Below are 18598 nucleotides of genomic sequence, written 5' to 3' on the forward strand. Positions count from 1 at the left end.
GGTAGGTGTTTAACAATTGAAATAATAATAATTGAAGAATAGATCCATATATATACAATAATAATAGAAAAACTAGCTAGAGTGCTTGACTTGTGGAACTTTAACTATATATATTGTGGCCGAACATATAGGTTTAAACTTATAGAATATATGATGTGAAGACATTTGATTAATTGGTTCATACAGAGATCGATTTCCAGATAAGTCATGTGTACTGGATTAGTTGCTAATACATCAATACCCAAATTATTATCCTGATCAAGCTTAGGGCCGGGTTGTACATAAAATATATAGCTCCATTTGCTGAGTCGCATTGTTCGTTTATGGTTGAATATGTTTTTCTCAATCTTTTTGGCAATTTGTATCTGAATCAATGGTTTATAGATTTGGTGGCTCTTTATGGACATGTATTTAACATATATATAGAACCATGAAGAGAAGTTGAGGCCATTGGTTGAAAATAGTAGAGTATATGGAACAATACTTAATATACAGCAGTGGATTAACTAGATTCATTATTAATTCAAAAAGTTATTATTTGAATCAGCTTAATAAATTACACAAATTGCAGCAAAAATAATAGTTAAAAATTCGTGCTTCTACTTTTGGGGTTAACAGCTCATTTTAATGTTTTGCCACAATAAAAACTCCACATATTTTACGTGTCAAATCTTCGCTACAATCTCAGACTAGAGGATTTGTTCCTTTCTTCCAAGAGCCCCTATAGATATCTTGAATAGTTCAATAGCATTAGTTTAATGCGGTTAAAAAGAAAAGTGCTTTTAAATTACTTAGGACCATTTTTTTAGTGTTAACGAAAGAAATTAGAATTCGGTTTTAACTGTTAACCTAACACCCTTTTTAATTAAGGATAGATGATCAAAATGCTTGGAAATAAAGCAACATGCAGTTATCTTCCTTCTGTTAGGTTTATATTTCCTTCACACATTGTCCTTTTTTGAGAAAAATCCATCTATATATATATGCTATGTGAGGAAATATATAGTATGAACTAGGTTCCTAAAATACATAAACTAATTTCTAGAAATTGTTGCTTGCACCACTGTCACTTTGGAGTCTCCAAAATTCAAACCTAGAAATCTTAGAATTGTGATACAAACAATTACGTATGATTTATGACTTTTAAAAACTTTACATGAAATTATAAAACCTGTTCTACTTTGGCATCAACTAGCTGCAAGATATATAATAAATCAACATTGTTAAAGAATTTACCATAATTCATTATATGAATCATGAAAAATTTATCAAAAATCATAATTCTTTAACAGTTTACATTTAGTTTTGAGTTTTGGAGACCGCAATTTCTAGACGGATGGATGCAATATATGTAGTCCATGCAATAACTAATTTATATATCATAAGGACATCTTTACTAAGGAAAAAATTCCACAACCAAATTTATGTGATCTAGCTAATTAATTAAGTTTTGAGTCTTCTAACAACATGTTTCTATGAGATTATATATACTTGACCCCACTTAACATGCTATCTATAAATTTGGATGTTATTCTTTTTCTGGAGTATAAAAAGGTTGTTTATCATACCCCAGCTAATACAACAACTTTCCTTTTTAGGCAACATATGTTGTTTAATTAAATATTTGTTGCTAATAATAGGGCCAGTATAGTACTAGGGATGTAGCTAGGGTTTTCTGAATGTCCAAGTTATTCTACACTTCCACCTTAATAAAAATCTGAGGCATAAGTTGGAACTGCTGGTGAAAGTGAACAGGTTTCTAAATTCAAGCCAACATTATACCTACCTCACCTAACTACATGTATTCAGTAACCTGTGCTGTGCATCTACAATTAATCAAGGATGCCTCTTTAGGTAAGTATTCCTTTTATAATTTAATCTATAGCTTAGGTAAGTATTCCTTTTATAATTTAATCAATGATGCCTCTTTAGGTAAGTATTCCTTTTAGTTATTTGACCCATTCTATATATATATATATATATATATATATATATATATATATATATATATATATATATATATATATATATATATAGAGAGAGGGAGAGAAAGAGAGAGAGAGAGTTTTGAGCTACTAATTATATATACATAAATTCATCACAAACTAAATGCAACAAGTGCTTTGTTTTTCTTAGTAGGGAGATCATATCATTTGTTGACGTACTTCATGATCATGCTATACATAAATATATGGTCTCAACAAGTACCGTAAGAAACCGACCGTCCCTAAAGCAAGTGGCAAAGGGCTTGATTGTTGGTATCCGAGGTCCCAAGTTCGAATTCTTGTTGATTCACATTTCCAGCTAAGTTTATTTATAAATGAAATAAACGAAACGGGTAACGTGCTACCTATTTCTCTCAATAAAAGAAAAAAAAAAAAAAACAACAACACTGTAAGAACCACAAGCTTTGAATCCTTTGAGACAAAAAGCAGCTAAATATAACTCAAAAAGTCACAGTAACAGCAGATTCAAATTAAGTAGAGAAGTACTTCTCTCACCAACAAAAAGAAAGAAAAGAATAAAAGTAGAACATCTACAGAATTGGCAGTAGAGTTGATTAAATTAATTTTTCTGAAAAAAATGAAAAAAAAGGAGAAAAAACAGCTCAACTTACAAAAGCAAAAATACTAATTATATATCCTTTAAAGATTCTCTTAATAAGCTAGCTAACTTTTGGAATTAGGTAGAGGCAAGGGAATATCTCAAGTGAAATGGACACATGCTTTGGAAGCATACAAGCATCTCCAAAGTGCTTCAAACATGCACCCTGCACTAGTGCTGCTTACTTTTCTTTCTCAATAATTTATTTGGAAGTGTCATTTGGTTAACATGTCACCATTTTTAGGTCTACCTGAGAAATGCATTGTTATAGAAGTTTATGCAATCTAAAAAATCAATATGATAGGAAACAACTCACTTTTAATTATATTCCTCTAATATATATATAATATATATATATAAAATAGAGAAGAGATGAAACATCTCGTATACACTAATAGGAGAGATATATAATGGAAAAACATGAAGTTATGCCATTAATAAATGATGGATATAACTGGAAACCTGAGTTTAGGGAGTTTAGGACCTGCTTTGAAACCGTGTAACCCAAAATATCAATATGATAGAAATTAAAGGGAGAGCTTGAAGAGACTCTCTTCTTTTTTTATTATTTTATCTATGCCTTTTGTGTTGTTCTAAGATGATCAAAGCAGTACTAATTAACCACATATATAACACCGATCGATGCCCGCACATATTTTGTGCTCGCATGTATGCATGATGATCAAAAAAGAGAACAATACAGCAGGCTAAATCAATGGACCTCAAAAGAGAGATCAAAGTTATAAATATATATATAGAGAGAGAGAGAAAGGGTTCACCTAGTGTGTTATTGATAGTATATAAAATAGTATTTTACACACACACACACACACACACACACACATATATATATATATATATATATATATATATATATATATATATATATATATATATATATATATTTTCTCTTTGCACGTACACTTAAAAAATATTGAGACAAAAAAGATGATTCTACATATATGATGTAAGATTGTTACAGAAGAATAATTACTAATGAGAAAAACCAAGTGGTAATCTTGTTGAAAGCAACATTAACATATAAGACCAAAAGCAATCCCAAGTGCTAGAGAGAACACTTTGAACAATAAGAGAGCTTTTCTTAGGGCTTATACTTGAGGAGAGCATTATTTTGCAACAAAGGAAAAGCTCAGTGGGATCGGTGAACTTTCACATCATTTCGCAAATGCCATTAATCCCACTGAAATAAATAAGCCTTAGGGATTATTTTTGTGACACATCCGTGTAACCAAAGCAATCAATGCCCACATATTAAGATCACTTGTTGATCACATGCTTGCGAAAGATAATGTGATTTAGATGGTTTGATGTTAATTAAGACATAGAAAAAAATATTTGAATTTGATCAAATATCAACAAAAGAAATCAACTGAGACCCGAAAACGGTAGTCATAAAAAGTTTTAGTTCAAATATGATCCATTTTAAATGTCGACTCCAATTCGAAATAACTTTTCGTGACAAACATTCTAGTTGGGTCGAATTACTTAGCAATTCATGTTGTTTTTGGGCCAAAATTTTGTCACTGGTTTTGTTGTTTTTGCCTACTTTAGGAAAATTTTGCTTCCTTCCTTGTTAATATGATCATATGAATCCAAATTTGACTAGAAATTTTCCACTGTTTCTTTTATTCGGTGCTATAAGCAATTAGAATTTTAGTTTTTTATTATACATTTAGAAAGTTTTTATGAGACAACTATAGAAGAGGTCTAGGGTTACTCTTATAATCGCAGTTATATACGTAATTTTCATAGCTACGTCATAATAATACAAAATGACAAAAACGATCGACAAAGAAGCTTGAGTAATCACATGAATTATCCACCACGATAAGCAACTTAAGTGATATTCATGCCCTGGCCTAATTATTATGCCTTTTTGAAAATAACAAAGCTAGACTAATTACTTCAAGTTACAAGAAGAGCTTGGCGGCATGTTCGACTCGACGATGTCTAAGCACCGAATGCTCTAAAAGAGATAGCTGGTATCGCGTGCAAAATGGAGGTGGTTGTAAGTGCGGAGTATAGGTGATGAGAATGAGCTTGACATGTGACATCCCGGTAGCGGAAACACCACGGAGATACAACTACTCTGACGATCTACTTTCCAGGAAGTCACCCATCATAAAAATTTAACTCTCTTAATCTTTTGAGTCTAGGCACCACCTAAAATAGTATAATCATGTTAAAAAGCTTAGCACTATTATATCTTTTATATATGTATATATGTATATAGAATTGAGCTCCTATGCTTTTAAAAGTACCAAGTCATTGGTACTAGTAAGTTTTCGGCCCTTGGATTAAGGAATGTGCGGTTATGATGTTGTGGGCCCCCTAGGGTTGAGTGGGTGGTTGGTTGAATAGTATAATCTAACGGTTGAAAATGATCAAAGACGTAGATCTAACGGTAAAAAACTTACAAGTACCAAATGTTTGTGCTTTTACAAGCACCATAGCCGGACTCTATAGAATTGAGCTCCTATGCTTTTAAAAGTACCAAGTCATTGGTACTAGTAAGTTTTCGGCCCTTGGATTAAGGAATGTGCGGTTATGATGTTGTGGGCCCCCTAGGGTTGAGTGGGTGGTTGGTTGAATAGTATAATCTAACGGTTGAAAATGATCAAAGACGTAGATCTAACGGTAAAAAACTTACAAGTACCAAATGTTTGTGCTTTTACAAGCACCATAGCCGGACTCTATATATATATATATATATATATAACAATTTCAAATCTTAGGAGTATCACATTCCTCAGTCCTTTAAGCCCTGACGTTCTCATAAGGTTGAAGCATACTCACAAGCACGCCTTAATTAGCTGACCTTATAGAGAGTCGCGTTCCACCGACAATGGTCGTCAGCCAGCTGAGCTGTATGTGGTCTATTCGCTATATGATCTTGACTTGGTCAAGACTTATCTCATTCTTCTGACTAGTAATTGACTCTGATATTAATTGACGCCCCACTTTTCAGAAAATCACCCATTTTAGAACTACTCTAGTTTTATCACACTTAACTCTCTTAACCTTGTGAGCCAAACTATCTCCTAGAATGCTATAGTCAGATTAAAAGATTTAGTCCTATTATTTCTTATATATATATATAACTATTTCAAATTCTAGGAGTGTCGCATGACGTGATCGGCGCGTATCCGAGAGAAAAAGGTTTAGACGTAGAGTGAAACCAAATTGAAAATATAGGTAAAGTTTGGGGACTAAGAGTGCAATTAATCATAAATATTAAGAATCTGATTGCGAAAACAAAGATTAATTGGGGACTAAAATAAAAAATTGGGTAAAGGATGGGGTTGAATAGTGCAATCAACCTATACATTGATAAGCTAAAAATGTAGGAAGACCAACCATATTTTCGCAATATAGACCCCTCAATTTCTCAAATTTTATTTTATTGGAATTGCGTTTTTATTTAAAATTATGTCCAAGTTGATAACTCTACTAGTTATTATTAACCATTAAGTGGTCTAAGTTTTATTTATTAAAAAGAATTAATATTATTAAATTTAGTAAAATCACTACTAAATTTGATAAAACTTTTATTTTTTAACTAAATTTACTTAATTTAAAAATAAAACACAAAAAAAAATTAGGGGTCGCAATTATAAAAAAAAAAAAAGTTTGTGGGTTAATTAAGAGTCTCCATATATTTTTGGCATTGATCTACTAACTTAGGAGTAGATGCATATGGCCCCCTCAACTTTTTGTATTTTTAAACTTATAATTAACTGTACATCTATTCCTAAGAAGTTATCAAATATTTTGCTCCAATGTTGTATAATTTGCAAATATATCCCTCTTGATAAGTTGACTAGTTAAAGTTATATAACAATTCTTTTTCCACAAAAAATGACTCTTTTACCCATAGATAAATTTCTTTTTAATTTTATTTTGTACCATTTAACTATCAACTATTTGGGATCAGGCTCTGAAGATAAATTTAAATATTTTAAACCTTTTAAAATTATATTTGATAATCAAAATTTTAAAAGGATAATTTTTAATTATGAAACTTTATTATCGGAATACATATAAAGAGCTAGGCTCCTATGCTTTCGAAAGTAAAGAGGCTTCCGTACTTATAAGTTATTTTCAATGATGAGATATCTGATTAGACAATCGGCTCCGTTAGATATGATCTACGCTATTAAACTATTTAGAAATCAAATTCATAATTTTTTTACTTTATTTGCCTAGCTAGTGAATAAGTAACTCCAAAATGAATAGCTAAAAATAAAAATCTCACAAAAAACAGTGATAAAATACTCAAATTTTAAATCAAAAGTATTGATCTTACTCGTAACATGTAATTTGAATTATTTTATATCGTTGAACTTACAAACGTGCTACATCGGTTATTAAAATAGTCATTTTTTAGATCCTTAATTTGATCACTTTAGTAAATGAAGTCGAAAAATTATTAAATTTGGTTTCTAAATAGTTCTAATAGTGTAGATAATTTCTAAGGGAACTGATAGATAGTCGAATGTAATATCCTATAATCAAAAATAATTTATAAATACGGAAATTGTCGTACTTTCGAAAGCGTACGTATATAGTTGACGTACCATACGTATGAAATTATCATACTAACTTCTTCTTCTTTTTTTTGCCCTTTATCATACGAATTTACTTCTTTGCCCCTCCCCACTCACTACAAATGCAACGAGTCCATTTCCACGTGCAATATTATTATTTACAATAAATTTATTAACGGTCAACGACGACGACGAAGAGCGAACGAAGAGCGAACGGCTCCTCACTTCCGAGCTTCGCTCTTCGTCGTCGTCGTCGTCCCTTTCAAAACCCTAGCTAGGGTTTCGGATCGAAGCATAGTACGATAGTAGAGAGAGAGAGAGAGAGAGAGATAGAGGTTGGGATCGATGGGCTCCCTATTGGAGGCGGAGGAGAGGCTTCTGGTGGAAGAAGAACCCCTTCTCGAGGTCCTCTCCTACTCTGTTTGCTTCAATTTGATTCGTCAATTCCTTTTCTTAATCGATTTATTTGACTAATTTTTACATGTTCTTAATCGATTCGTCAATTCTGATGCTTGTACGATTTGGGGATTTATGCGTTTCCAAAGGTTCAATTGTTGATTTAGGTTTTCTATTTTGGATTTTGGCTTGAAGTGATGCTAAAATTGGGGTTTTGGTTGTGAATTGTGGCGATTTTTATGCTGAAGTAATTAGTTTGAGGAAATTGGCGATCCATAATTTTGTTGATTGGGGGAGTTGGGCCAAATTATTGTGGAATTTTTATAGGTTTTAATGGAACTAGTGATTCCCAAATAATGCTGTATATTATATTATGAACATTCTAATCCTAGAATGGAAAAAATTAGCTCTTTTGGCTATTTGCTACAATTTTCAGATATGCTAAACTACTGAGAGAGTTTCATTCATGAAAAAAGATTTACCGCGGGCGACAATTTATATTTATATGCGATTAGAAGATGAATTGCGCACTCTTAAGTTTCATTTGTCATCTTGCAGAAGTTGCTAATATGAAGTTTTTTTTTTTCCCTCTATAACTTCATTTGTAGTTGTCTTTCTTCAATTTTGTTTGCACTACTGAGATATTGTATTAAAGGAAAGAAATTATTTTGTATTTCAATCAAGAGATTTGTGTATAGCTGGAATTAGGAATAATAATAGGCATCATGTCTGTTGCCTATGACTAAGAGAAATCATAGGAATCCTAGCTGTAATATACCTAGTATAGTTGTTCTTAATTTACTGGGTATAAAGCAAAAGGCTTGTAATGGTCTGAGACATATACAATATATGAAGAAATATCTTCACATTAATTTGTTTCTCTTCTACATTTTCTAACATATTGAACAAATTTTTTGATATTTGTATTTTTGACACCTAGGTGCAGGATGTGAGCCCATACACAGGTGATGGATCCATCGATATCAAAGGGCATCCTATATTGAAGCACCGCACGGGCAATTGGAGAGCATGCTTTTTTATCTTAGGTATTAATCAACTCGGGCATATATAATTACATTCTCATTTCCAAGCACTTTTGAAAACAACAATCTCATTTCCAGGGACTTGTATAAATTTATAGGGGCATTAATGAGTATTTTTGAACAAAACAATATCTATGAAATTGTGGGGTTGCCAGGGGGGTATATATAATTTTTCCTATCTCTTCTTGTCCATCGTTGATATAAAAACCTTGCCTAACAAAGTGAGTATTATCTTAAAGGGACTGAATGCTGTGAGCGGTTAGCTTACTATGGAATCGCTAAAAATCTGGTCACTTATCTTACAAGAAGGCTCCACGAAGGAAATGTGTTTGCAGCAAGAAATGTTACAACTTGGCAAGGTACTTGCTATCTCACGCCCCTCATTGGAGCTATCTTGGCTGATTCCTACTGGGGAAAATACTGGACAATTGCGGCTTTCTCAACAATTTACTTTGTTGTAAGTATCTTTTCTTTGGTTTGCCCTTGATAGATGAGTCATGAAATTAAGACTTCATAAATTAAGTGCTATGTATAATAAACTTCACATAACCCTTCTTTTTGTACAGCAACCAACTCTACAGATCCAGTATATTTTGTAGTATAGATAGATAAATCACGGTAGCTATTTGTTTCTTTATGCTCCTAATTTTGTCCGATACTTATTTTCTTACTGGCTTGGCTAGTGAGCTTCTCTTCTCCAAGAAGTAGCAGTTTGATGTTTGGCAAATAATTATCTTGGTGCTTTTGATGTGAGTGAAAGTTGAAGTGGGCTTCTGGGCATTAAAAGTAGAAGGTTCAATTTGAAGCTTCTGATGTAACAAATAGCTCTTGGTTGATTTTAGTGAAATTGGCTAATCATGTGCTTTTTTTACTGAAGGGAATGACAATATTGACTCTTTCGGCGTCACTCCCAGCTCTCAAGCCTCCCATCTGTGCAGGGTCAGTTTGCCCTGAAGCAAGTTTAGCTCAACAAATCATCTTCTTTCTTGGTCTCTACATGATCGCTTTAGCCGCTGGTGGCATCAAACCTTGTGTCTCATCCTTTGGAGCCGATCAATTCGACGACACCGATCCACTGGAGAGAACGAGAAAGGGTTCCTTCTTCAACTGGTTCTATCTCGCCATTAATATCGGTGCTTTCATCTCAGGGACTATTCTTGTTTATGTACAAGATAACTATGGATGGGGAATAGGTTTTGGAATTCCCACTGTATTCATGGCCATGGCTATTGGAAGTTTCTTCATAGGTTCGAAAATTTATAGATTTCAAAAACCAGGAGGTAGCCCTATTATAAGAGTGTGCCAAGTAGTTGTTGCAGCGGTTCGAAAGTGGAGCTTAGATTTGCCACATGATAGCTCTCTTCTCTATGAATTACCAGGTAAGACCTCGGCTATTGAAGGAAGTCGGAAGCTGGAGCATACTAGCGAACTCGAGTACTTCCCTTACCTTCTCTCATATGCCTTTTCTCTAAGTTGAGATCTTATTTTATGTGCTCATATGATTTGGCATGCAGAAAATTGTGTTAAAGTTGAGAACTTTTTTGCACATTTCACATGGATTTTTTGTTAGATCTGAGAATTTAAGTGAATATACACGTAATTGTTAAGATACCATAGAAAATGAACAAATTCAACGATGAAGTAAACTTTAACATACATGTACAATCTGTCTGAGCTAATCATCGCGCATAGCAGCTATTATTGGTATATCTCCATAACCAGAACTGAGTTTTCCATGAAAAAAAAAAGGATCTGCAGTATTTTTTGTTTATTCTACTCCTTCCTCAGACATATAACTTCAGCAAGATTATAGTGTTATATCAAATTACTTGTGTTATATCAAAGTTATTTGGTGTATAATACTAAAATGCATCTCTCTATAGGTTTCTTGATAAGGCTGCAATAGTCTGCACCGATGATGCTAAATATGGTAATTTTTCTCATCCTTGGAGGCTTTGCACCGTCACGCAAGTGGAGGAACTCAAGATACTTGTTAGGATGTTCCCAATCTGGGCCACCAGTATACTATTCTCCGCTGTCTATGCACAGAACTCTTCAATGTTTATTGAGCAAGGGATGGTCCTAAACAAACGGGTCGGATCTTTCGACATCCCTCCCGCCTCTCTCTCGACCTTTGACGTGATTAGTGTCATCATATGGGTTCCGATATATGACAGAGTCCTTGTACCAATAGCAAGAAAATTCACTGGCAGAGAGAGAGGCTTTTCAGAGTTGCAGAGGATCGGAATCGGTCTTTTCTTGTCTATTCTCGCAATGATAGCTGCGGCTTTGGTCGAGATAAAGCGATTGGAGATAGCAGAAGCCGAGGGTTTGATCCACGAGAAGGTCGTGGTCCCAATGAGCATTTTGTGGCAGATACCTCAGTATGCCTTTGTGGGTGCAGGCGAGGTTTTCACTTGTATTGGTCAAGTCGAATTCTTCTACGATGAGTCTCCTGACGCCATGAGGAGTTTATGCTCGGCTTTCGCTCTTCTCACGGTGTCACTCGGGAGTTATTTAAGCTCGTTTATATTGACGATGGTCTCTGCTTTTACAACTCGAGGAGGGGAGCCGGGATGGATCCCCGATAACTTAAACGAGGGCCATCTCGATCGCTTCTTCTGGCTAATAGCTGGGCTCAGCTTGTTGAATCTATTGGTTTTCATTTATTGCGCCATGAGATATAAATGCAAGAGAGCTTCTTGAGTTTTATGGGTTCGCGATGTTGAAAATTTAGCAGAATACATGCACCTGTAAGTTACGGATGACGAAAGTTGGGCTTTTGGTTAATCAATTGTTGTGATGCATATATTTCAGTTGTGATTTCTGTCACAAGTTTCTTTATCTTTTTCAGCTGACTGTTTTTTGCTGAGCTTCTGCAAAAAGTGCTGCTCGAGGCGAGTTTGAAGCACTGAAAACTTCTTGATTAAAGACATTCAAGTACCTTCCTGCTATAGCAAAAGAGTTGGTGCCAGATTTATTTCATTCTTGTCCCATTTTTGCGAAATTACCATTTAGTGCTAGATAGATTCCGAATACAATAAATCACTTGCTGTAAATGAAAATGACAAAATACAATGCTGAGATCACAATAGCAGTCCCAACGCAAGAAATATTTACACATCTACCTATATATATATATATATATATATATTCCTATGTGGTACTTCTTAATGGCATGTCAAGCCTACATGGAAAAAAGCTTACCTTGCCATGATGGGTCATGAATGAATCCTAGGGTTTCCTTTTCTTTTCTTTATTTTATTTTTCACAACCCACAGCTTACATTATGGGAAGAAACTACCACCACTTAAAAGCTATACACACACACACACACACACACACACACACACACACACACACATATATATATATATATAGCTCTTCTAACTAAAAGAAAANGAGCCGGCGCGTACGCTGTCGCGGGCGTGAGCGCAAGCGCGAGCGGGCGCAACAAGGTCATTTGATACCCACTTTATACGTGGACTGTATGGACAGTGTACTTCTTGAAAATATGTTTGGCCCCAAATGAACGATGCGCATAATAATTGATTTTTACGTGAATATAGAAGATGGGCAAATAATTGCATAAACCTGTATGGAGGGATATCAACTACAGGTCATTTTAATATTCCCCCCTTATCTCTAAATAATTTACCATTAGATATAATAGTTTTAGTCAATTTTCAGTAAATAAAACTTGAATAATTAAGGGTTAGTAGCTAGCAAACCTATTAAATTCAATAAAATATATAATTTAACTAACAAATATCTCAGATTGAAAAAGGCAAAGAAATACCAACAAATTATTAGTTGAGGACCAATATCAATATATTCCATATTTGAGAGGTCTTCAGTACATATTTATTAAAATAATTGCAGTTGATCTCTGCCGCAACAAGGTAAGTTTCATGCAGACTACTTTTTGGACTGATTACTGATCGTTCCTAACGCAAATGACAAAGAGCTTGATGATTGATATCCGAGATCTCAAATTCGAAGCCTAATTATTTTATATTTTCAACTAAATTGCATACTTTTTTTTTTCTTAAAAATAAAAAACTTTTTGGACGGACTAGGAGCATTGCTATACATTTGGCATCTCACCCACCAACTACACACAAAAAACAACACTTGGGATTAATCAACCTGTACTATGTGCAAAAAAAGGTTGAGGGAGGAAAAGTGCCATTTAAATTTTTGATGGACACTTTTCATAATAAGTTTTACATGACAATCAATAGCCGCCATGCATTAAATACAATATTTTACGGTACGCTCCTAGAAATTCACTTGCTTATCAAAATACTTTGTGTTTGGTGAGGAATTAGTGCATGCGCTTCAAGGGGCTAGTTTGATTTCCAAATAGAAAATTGTTTGGGCATATGTTAATGCGGATTTAGAGGAGTGTATATGCCACAAGATAACAGAAATTAAAAAAAATTGGTTTATATATATTTCGGGTTATCAAAAAGGAATTGATATCACCAAAGTAAATTTTAGGGAAAACTTCAAATACCCCATTGTGGTTTCATTTTTTCTCACTTTAGTACCCTGTGGTTTAAAGTGCATCATGTTTGTACCCTGTGGTTTTGCACTTTTTCACTTTAGTACCCTGTGATTTAAAGTGTATCAAGTTAGTACTCTGTGGTTTCGCACTTTATCACTTTAGTAACCTGTGGTTTAAAAACCACAGGGTACTAACTTGATACAAAAATAAAATCACAGGGTACTAATACAAAAATAAAACCACAGAGTACTAACTTGATACACTTTAAACTACAGGGTACTAAAGTGATAAAGTGAGAAACCACAGGGTACTAACTTGATACCCTTTAAACCACATGGTACTAAAATGAAAAAGTGCGAAACCAGGGAGTTTTTTAAAAGTTTTTCCTATATTTTACTACTGTCACAGCAAAAGCGTTCAAATTATGGCTAGATGCATGTCCATTCTGACAATATCAAAACTTGTTTTGGTAAATATCAATTCACAATCATAAAATTGAGAAGGTTTGGGCTCTAAGAAAGTGGTTAGGCTCAGATAGGATTGGGCCCTTGCACAAATTTGACGTGTGTTACACTTAGATTTCGTCTGATGTTGGGTTGCATTGAGTCCAATAATAGTTCATTGGACCTACTGGGCTGGGTTAGATTTCGTACGCTTTTTTAAAGTCTCTACTCTTTCTATTTTATATATACTTAAATGATTTTATGGTACTAATAGAAGTGTTCATGCAATACAACTTTTTCGCCAAAATAAGAAATAATGATAAAATTTAAGAAAGATAATTTTATTAGTGAATTTTGGGAAAAAAAAAATTTTATTTGATTATAACCATCCCATTTGATAGAAAAAATAGAAAAGAATGGATTAGGAGTCGTTATGTTTTGAGTTATTCTTCTAATTAAAAGAGTTTCTACTGAGCATTTTTTAGCAAAATGATCTAGATATATTCTTATAGTATAACCTTATCTTTGTTCTTTTATTATAATTTTATTTTCTAAATTTGATATGTACATAAAATTTATGAGTATAGATTATTAGACGAGGAGGGACAAAATTATGATGAACAGATGTGTATATAATATTAATTAAAGAGAGTAATTTGCAACGAGGATCAAAGACAAGGTTATACTATAAGAATATATCCTAAATTTGATATGTACATAAAATTTATGAGTATAGATTATTAGACGAGGAGGGACAAAATTATGATGAACAGATGTGTATATAATATTAATTAAAGAGAGTAATTTGCAACGAGGATCAAAGACAAGTTTTTTTTTTTATTTAGCAGATAGTTTTTAGATTACTCAAAAAGATCGATGCTCACAGTACAAGCTTTTGTAAAAGAAAACTAAATCCAGATTCTTATATAAAAAGATAAAAAAGAAAATAATTAAGAACACTTTTAAAATTACAAGAAAAATTATGGGCACATGTGCCGCGTACGTACCAAGAATAATAATAATAATTTTGAAGGTGTCTGAAATAATCGCGCCCAAAGCACGTGACACCCATCTTGGAGAAATATCGGTCATTTTACTCATCCCAATTAACTAACCATATTTTTAACCTCATGTTAATTTTAATTTTTTTTTTTTTTTTGAGAGATAGATAGTACGCTATCCGCTTCGTTTATTTTATTTAAAAATAAACTTAGCTGAAAATGTGAATCAATCAGGATTCGAATTTGGGACCTCCGGTACCAACCATCGGCCAGTATTACCTCCCAAATCCTTATAATAAGAAGAAATTAACCCGGCCCCCTCGCTCCATCTATAAATAGAGGATGCATGTAGCTAGCCATCTCAAGGCAATGAGATAAGTACTATAACTAGTATTTGAGCTAGCAGTCTAGCACACGCAACAATGTCTCCGCAACTCTCCCTCGTCGTCGTCGGCCTCCTCGTTTCCTCGGCCGTTTTCCGCTTCTGCAGCGCAGATAACATCCTCTACACAAATGATGTGCTCTCCGGAGGCGAATCCCTCACCTACGGGGCCTACAGATTCACCATGCAGACGGACTGCAACCTGGTGCTGTACGACGGCGGATCTCCTGTCTGGGCGTCGCAGACGTACCACAAGGGGACGGGCTGTGCTCTCAAGATGCAGTCGGACGGCAACCTCGTCATCTACGACAGCTCCGGCAGCCCCCTCTGGGCCAGCAACACCGGGGGAGAGCAAGGCAACTACGTTTGCATTCTCCAGCGCGACCGCAACGTCGTCGTCTACGGCCCCGCGCTCTGGGCCACCGGGACTAACCGCGTCGGTACTCCCGGGGTCGTCATATCGGCGAACTCCACCGACACCGCCGCGCCCAAGGAATCGAACGCTACTCCGGGAATCGCCATGGTGATTAATAATAACTAGTGGTGCAAAAGAGAGATCGATCGAGCTTTTGTTTTCAGAATATATAATAATTAAGTGCGACTAGTCGATTAAGCTTCACTTAATCAAGTCGCCTGCAGTAGCCCGTGATCATCCGATCTTCTCGTTTTTGTACGTATCNAATGTACGTACGTGACTGTTAAAATTGATAGGGAAAAAACCTTTTGCATTATATAAAAGACAAGAATCTAATATTCCTAGCACGTTTTCTATATATATATATATATTGGGCTTTACTAGCTCATGATATGAATCTAGCTAATATGATTATATGAAAACCGGACAAATCAAGAATACACATACAGGGCTACCAAAACATGAACAAGACGAAACATTTTTTTTAAAAAAAAAAAAAATTGGAGTACGCTAAATAAGAAGTACTTCAACTAGAATTAATTAAGACAGTGAAAACTAAAGACCTGTTGAGGCTGAAACAATCCTCTATAACTACTAGAAATTAAATACTTCTAGTGTGCAAGGAAATGATCTCATTAGATTGTCATAAACATTCAACGCAAAAACTTAAGTTGAAAGATGCAAATACCATTTACATTATACATAAACGAGAATTCCAACTTATATTAGTCTTAAGGATTATCCAAGAAATAATCCTCAATCCTGTGGACCAAAAAAAAAAAAATTTGAGAGAAAAATATAGCATGTTATTCGTTTCGTTCATTCTTTTTTAAAAAATAAACTAAATTTGAAATGTAGAGTAATTATGTTTCCTATTTGAAACCTTAGATACAAACAATCACATAGCCAATTTGCACTATAGCTAGGTACAGTTCGTCTGTGGACCAAAAAAAGTTTTCGTCTAATTTTTTTGCTTACTCGTAAATATATATATATATATATATATATATATATATATATTTCAAATTCTAGTTGTACAAAGTATATTTTTGGAGAAAAATGCCAATATATCATGTGCCAATATCATGTGGCGCCAGAGCTCCTAAAAAGGTACCGTTCGGTTCGGGTATAAGAAAGAACTGTCTATTTCAGAGATAGGTATAAGTTCAGGTATAAGCAAGAATTAGACCAATTTTGTGTATGGATGAAAATTGGGTTGTTTTCGGAATAAGAAAAATAACGTTGAATAGATGAGATGGAATAAGAAAAATAATGAGTAGTTACAAATAAAAAATAATGATATTATCTTGCTCATTATATTTAAATTAAAATTTAAAATTATATATATATACTTTTAAATTTAAAATTTTAACTTTTTAAATTTTAAAATTCGAAATTAAAATTTAAAATTTTAACTTTAAATTTCAAAATTCGAAATTAAAATTTAAAATTTAAAATCCAAAAATTCTAAATTTTAATTTTTAAATTTTAAATTTCAAACTTTAAATATAAGATCAATTTTAAATTTGAAAAATATTCAAATTTGAAAATTTAAAATATCAAATTTAAAATTTAAAATATAGAATTTAATATTATAAACTTTAATTCTGAGTTTATACAATTTTAAATTTTAAAATTAAAAATAGGGGTGAGAACAACTGTTCCCACTCTAGCGAGTTATCCAAAGATAATAATTTAATATCAATTAAATTAATTAATAATTTAAATATATTAATTAATTAATTATTAATTAGATTAATTAATGATTTAATAGTATAATTAAAATTAATTTTTAGAGTTTAATTAATCTTGTTCTTGGTTGTTCTAGAGATAAAGGTGAAATAGCAATTTCAAACTTATATCGGATTCTACCAACACTACTGTCTCGGATATAAAAAAAATAGCGTTTGAATATAAAATGAGATAAGGGGTTATCCCTTTTCTATTCCCGAACCAAACTTTTTAGGTGTCTAGTTTCTATTACTTGTACGAAGCTTTTTCTAAAAAAGTTTCACAATGAAGTATTTGTGCACTTAGCCGATATCTTATTTTTGATAACTTTTTGAGGGAAAACACGCCCTAAGGCGAATTTATTTATCAATCGGGAGGTACAACTTGAGAGAATTCATCTATAGAGGACCAAAAAGATAGTTTGTTGCTAGTGAACTCCCAGTTGGCCAATCGGTCTACAACTACAGCATTTTTAGAATATCCTGAAGGCCATCCGTAACTAAATTGCTTGGAACTTTCTAGAAAAGTCCGAAGATCCGTGATTCTTGTTCGAGCTTCATCTGTCAGCGAATCTGAATGATAGCTCCTAAGGTACAAGGCTTTGATGATAGATGCTGAATCTGAGTAAATATGAAAAGTTTCTCCCGAGTACCTTTGCAACAAAAGATTTGTCACTCGAAAAATTACTCCAATTTCCGCAGAGCAAGCGTCATGGACATCCTTCAGTACATCGGATATGCACATAATGATTCCATGCTGATTAGCGACCAGGCATTTTACACCACCTGTAGTGCCACCTTTTCAACTCCCATCCACACATGCATGTAAGAAAAAGGTCGCAGGTTTTTGAATCAAAGTTGGGTTCTGAATGCTAATCATCATCATGTTCTCTTTAGAATATAAGGTCGTTCAGCTACGAGCCCGTGAAATGATGGTAGTAATATTGAAAATTTTTCCTTCAAAAATCATCTTATTCCTTCCTTTCCATAAGCTCCATAACAAATGAACATAGAAAGCCCTATGAGTCATCATGGCTTTATTAGTTAGGATAAAAAAAATTCAAAAGGACAGAGGCCTATCCGCATTATCAATTATAAGGTCTATACTGAATGCGAACCAAACACGTGGTGTCTGCTCACAATTAAGAAATAAATGTACCAACATCTCAGGCTCTTGTAGGCAAAGCGGGCAAAGTCCATTAAAGTTAGGTAGTCTCGAGGCTAGTACGGCTCCAACCAATAACGTGTTTGCTATTAGTTTCCAGAAAAATACTAGCGCTGAATGATTTAACGCTCGGATACACATCTCGATCGGGTTCATATTTTGCCTGGTGCATGAAAAATTAATGGTTATGTGTTCGTGCCGTGTGCGTAAGTCCAGTAGCTCCGTACGTGACATCGATCGAGGATCACGTGAAAGCTAATGGATAAGAAATTATCAAATGATAAACATAGATCTGAGCGTTTCCTGTGAGATGAGGCATAATTAGCTCGTGAGATCTAATG

The 18598-nt window shown here is 33.8% G+C and overlaps 2 protein-coding genes across 4 annotated transcripts; both read left to right on the forward strand.

The window, feature by feature from the left end:
• Positions 7344-11596, forward strand: LOC109721145 (protein NRT1/ PTR FAMILY 8.3-like). Of its 3 annotated transcripts, XM_020248576.1 has the most exons (6): positions 7344-7577; positions 8509-8614; positions 8851-9068; positions 9489-10045; positions 10495-11364; positions 11466-11596. In XM_020248576.1, the coding sequence occupies exons 1-5, from the start codon at positions 7518-7520 to the stop codon at positions 11315-11317; spliced, it is 1764 nt and encodes a 587-aa protein (XP_020104165.1). In that variant the 5' UTR covers positions 7344-7517; the 3' UTR covers positions 11318-11364; positions 11466-11596. The 3 variants fall into 3 exon arrangements, with proteins under 3 accessions (XP_020104165.1, XP_020104163.1, XP_020104166.1); XM_020248574.1 differs by having other exon boundaries at positions 10495-11596; XM_020248577.1 differs by having other exon boundaries at positions 8515-8614; positions 10495-11596.
• On the forward strand, positions 14953-15599 carry LOC109721146 (mannose-specific lectin-like). The gene has a single exon (XM_020248578.1). It carries the CDS (start codon positions 14988-14990, stop codon positions 15486-15488), a length of 501 nt encoding a protein of 166 aa, XP_020104167.1. The 5' UTR covers positions 14953-14987; the 3' UTR covers positions 15489-15599.

This window comes from Ananas comosus, linkage group 15 (genome assembly GCF_001540865.1).
Source record: "Ananas comosus cultivar F153 linkage group 15, ASM154086v1, whole genome shotgun sequence".
Lineage (NCBI taxonomy): Eukaryota > Viridiplantae > Streptophyta > Magnoliopsida > Poales > Bromeliaceae > Ananas > Ananas comosus.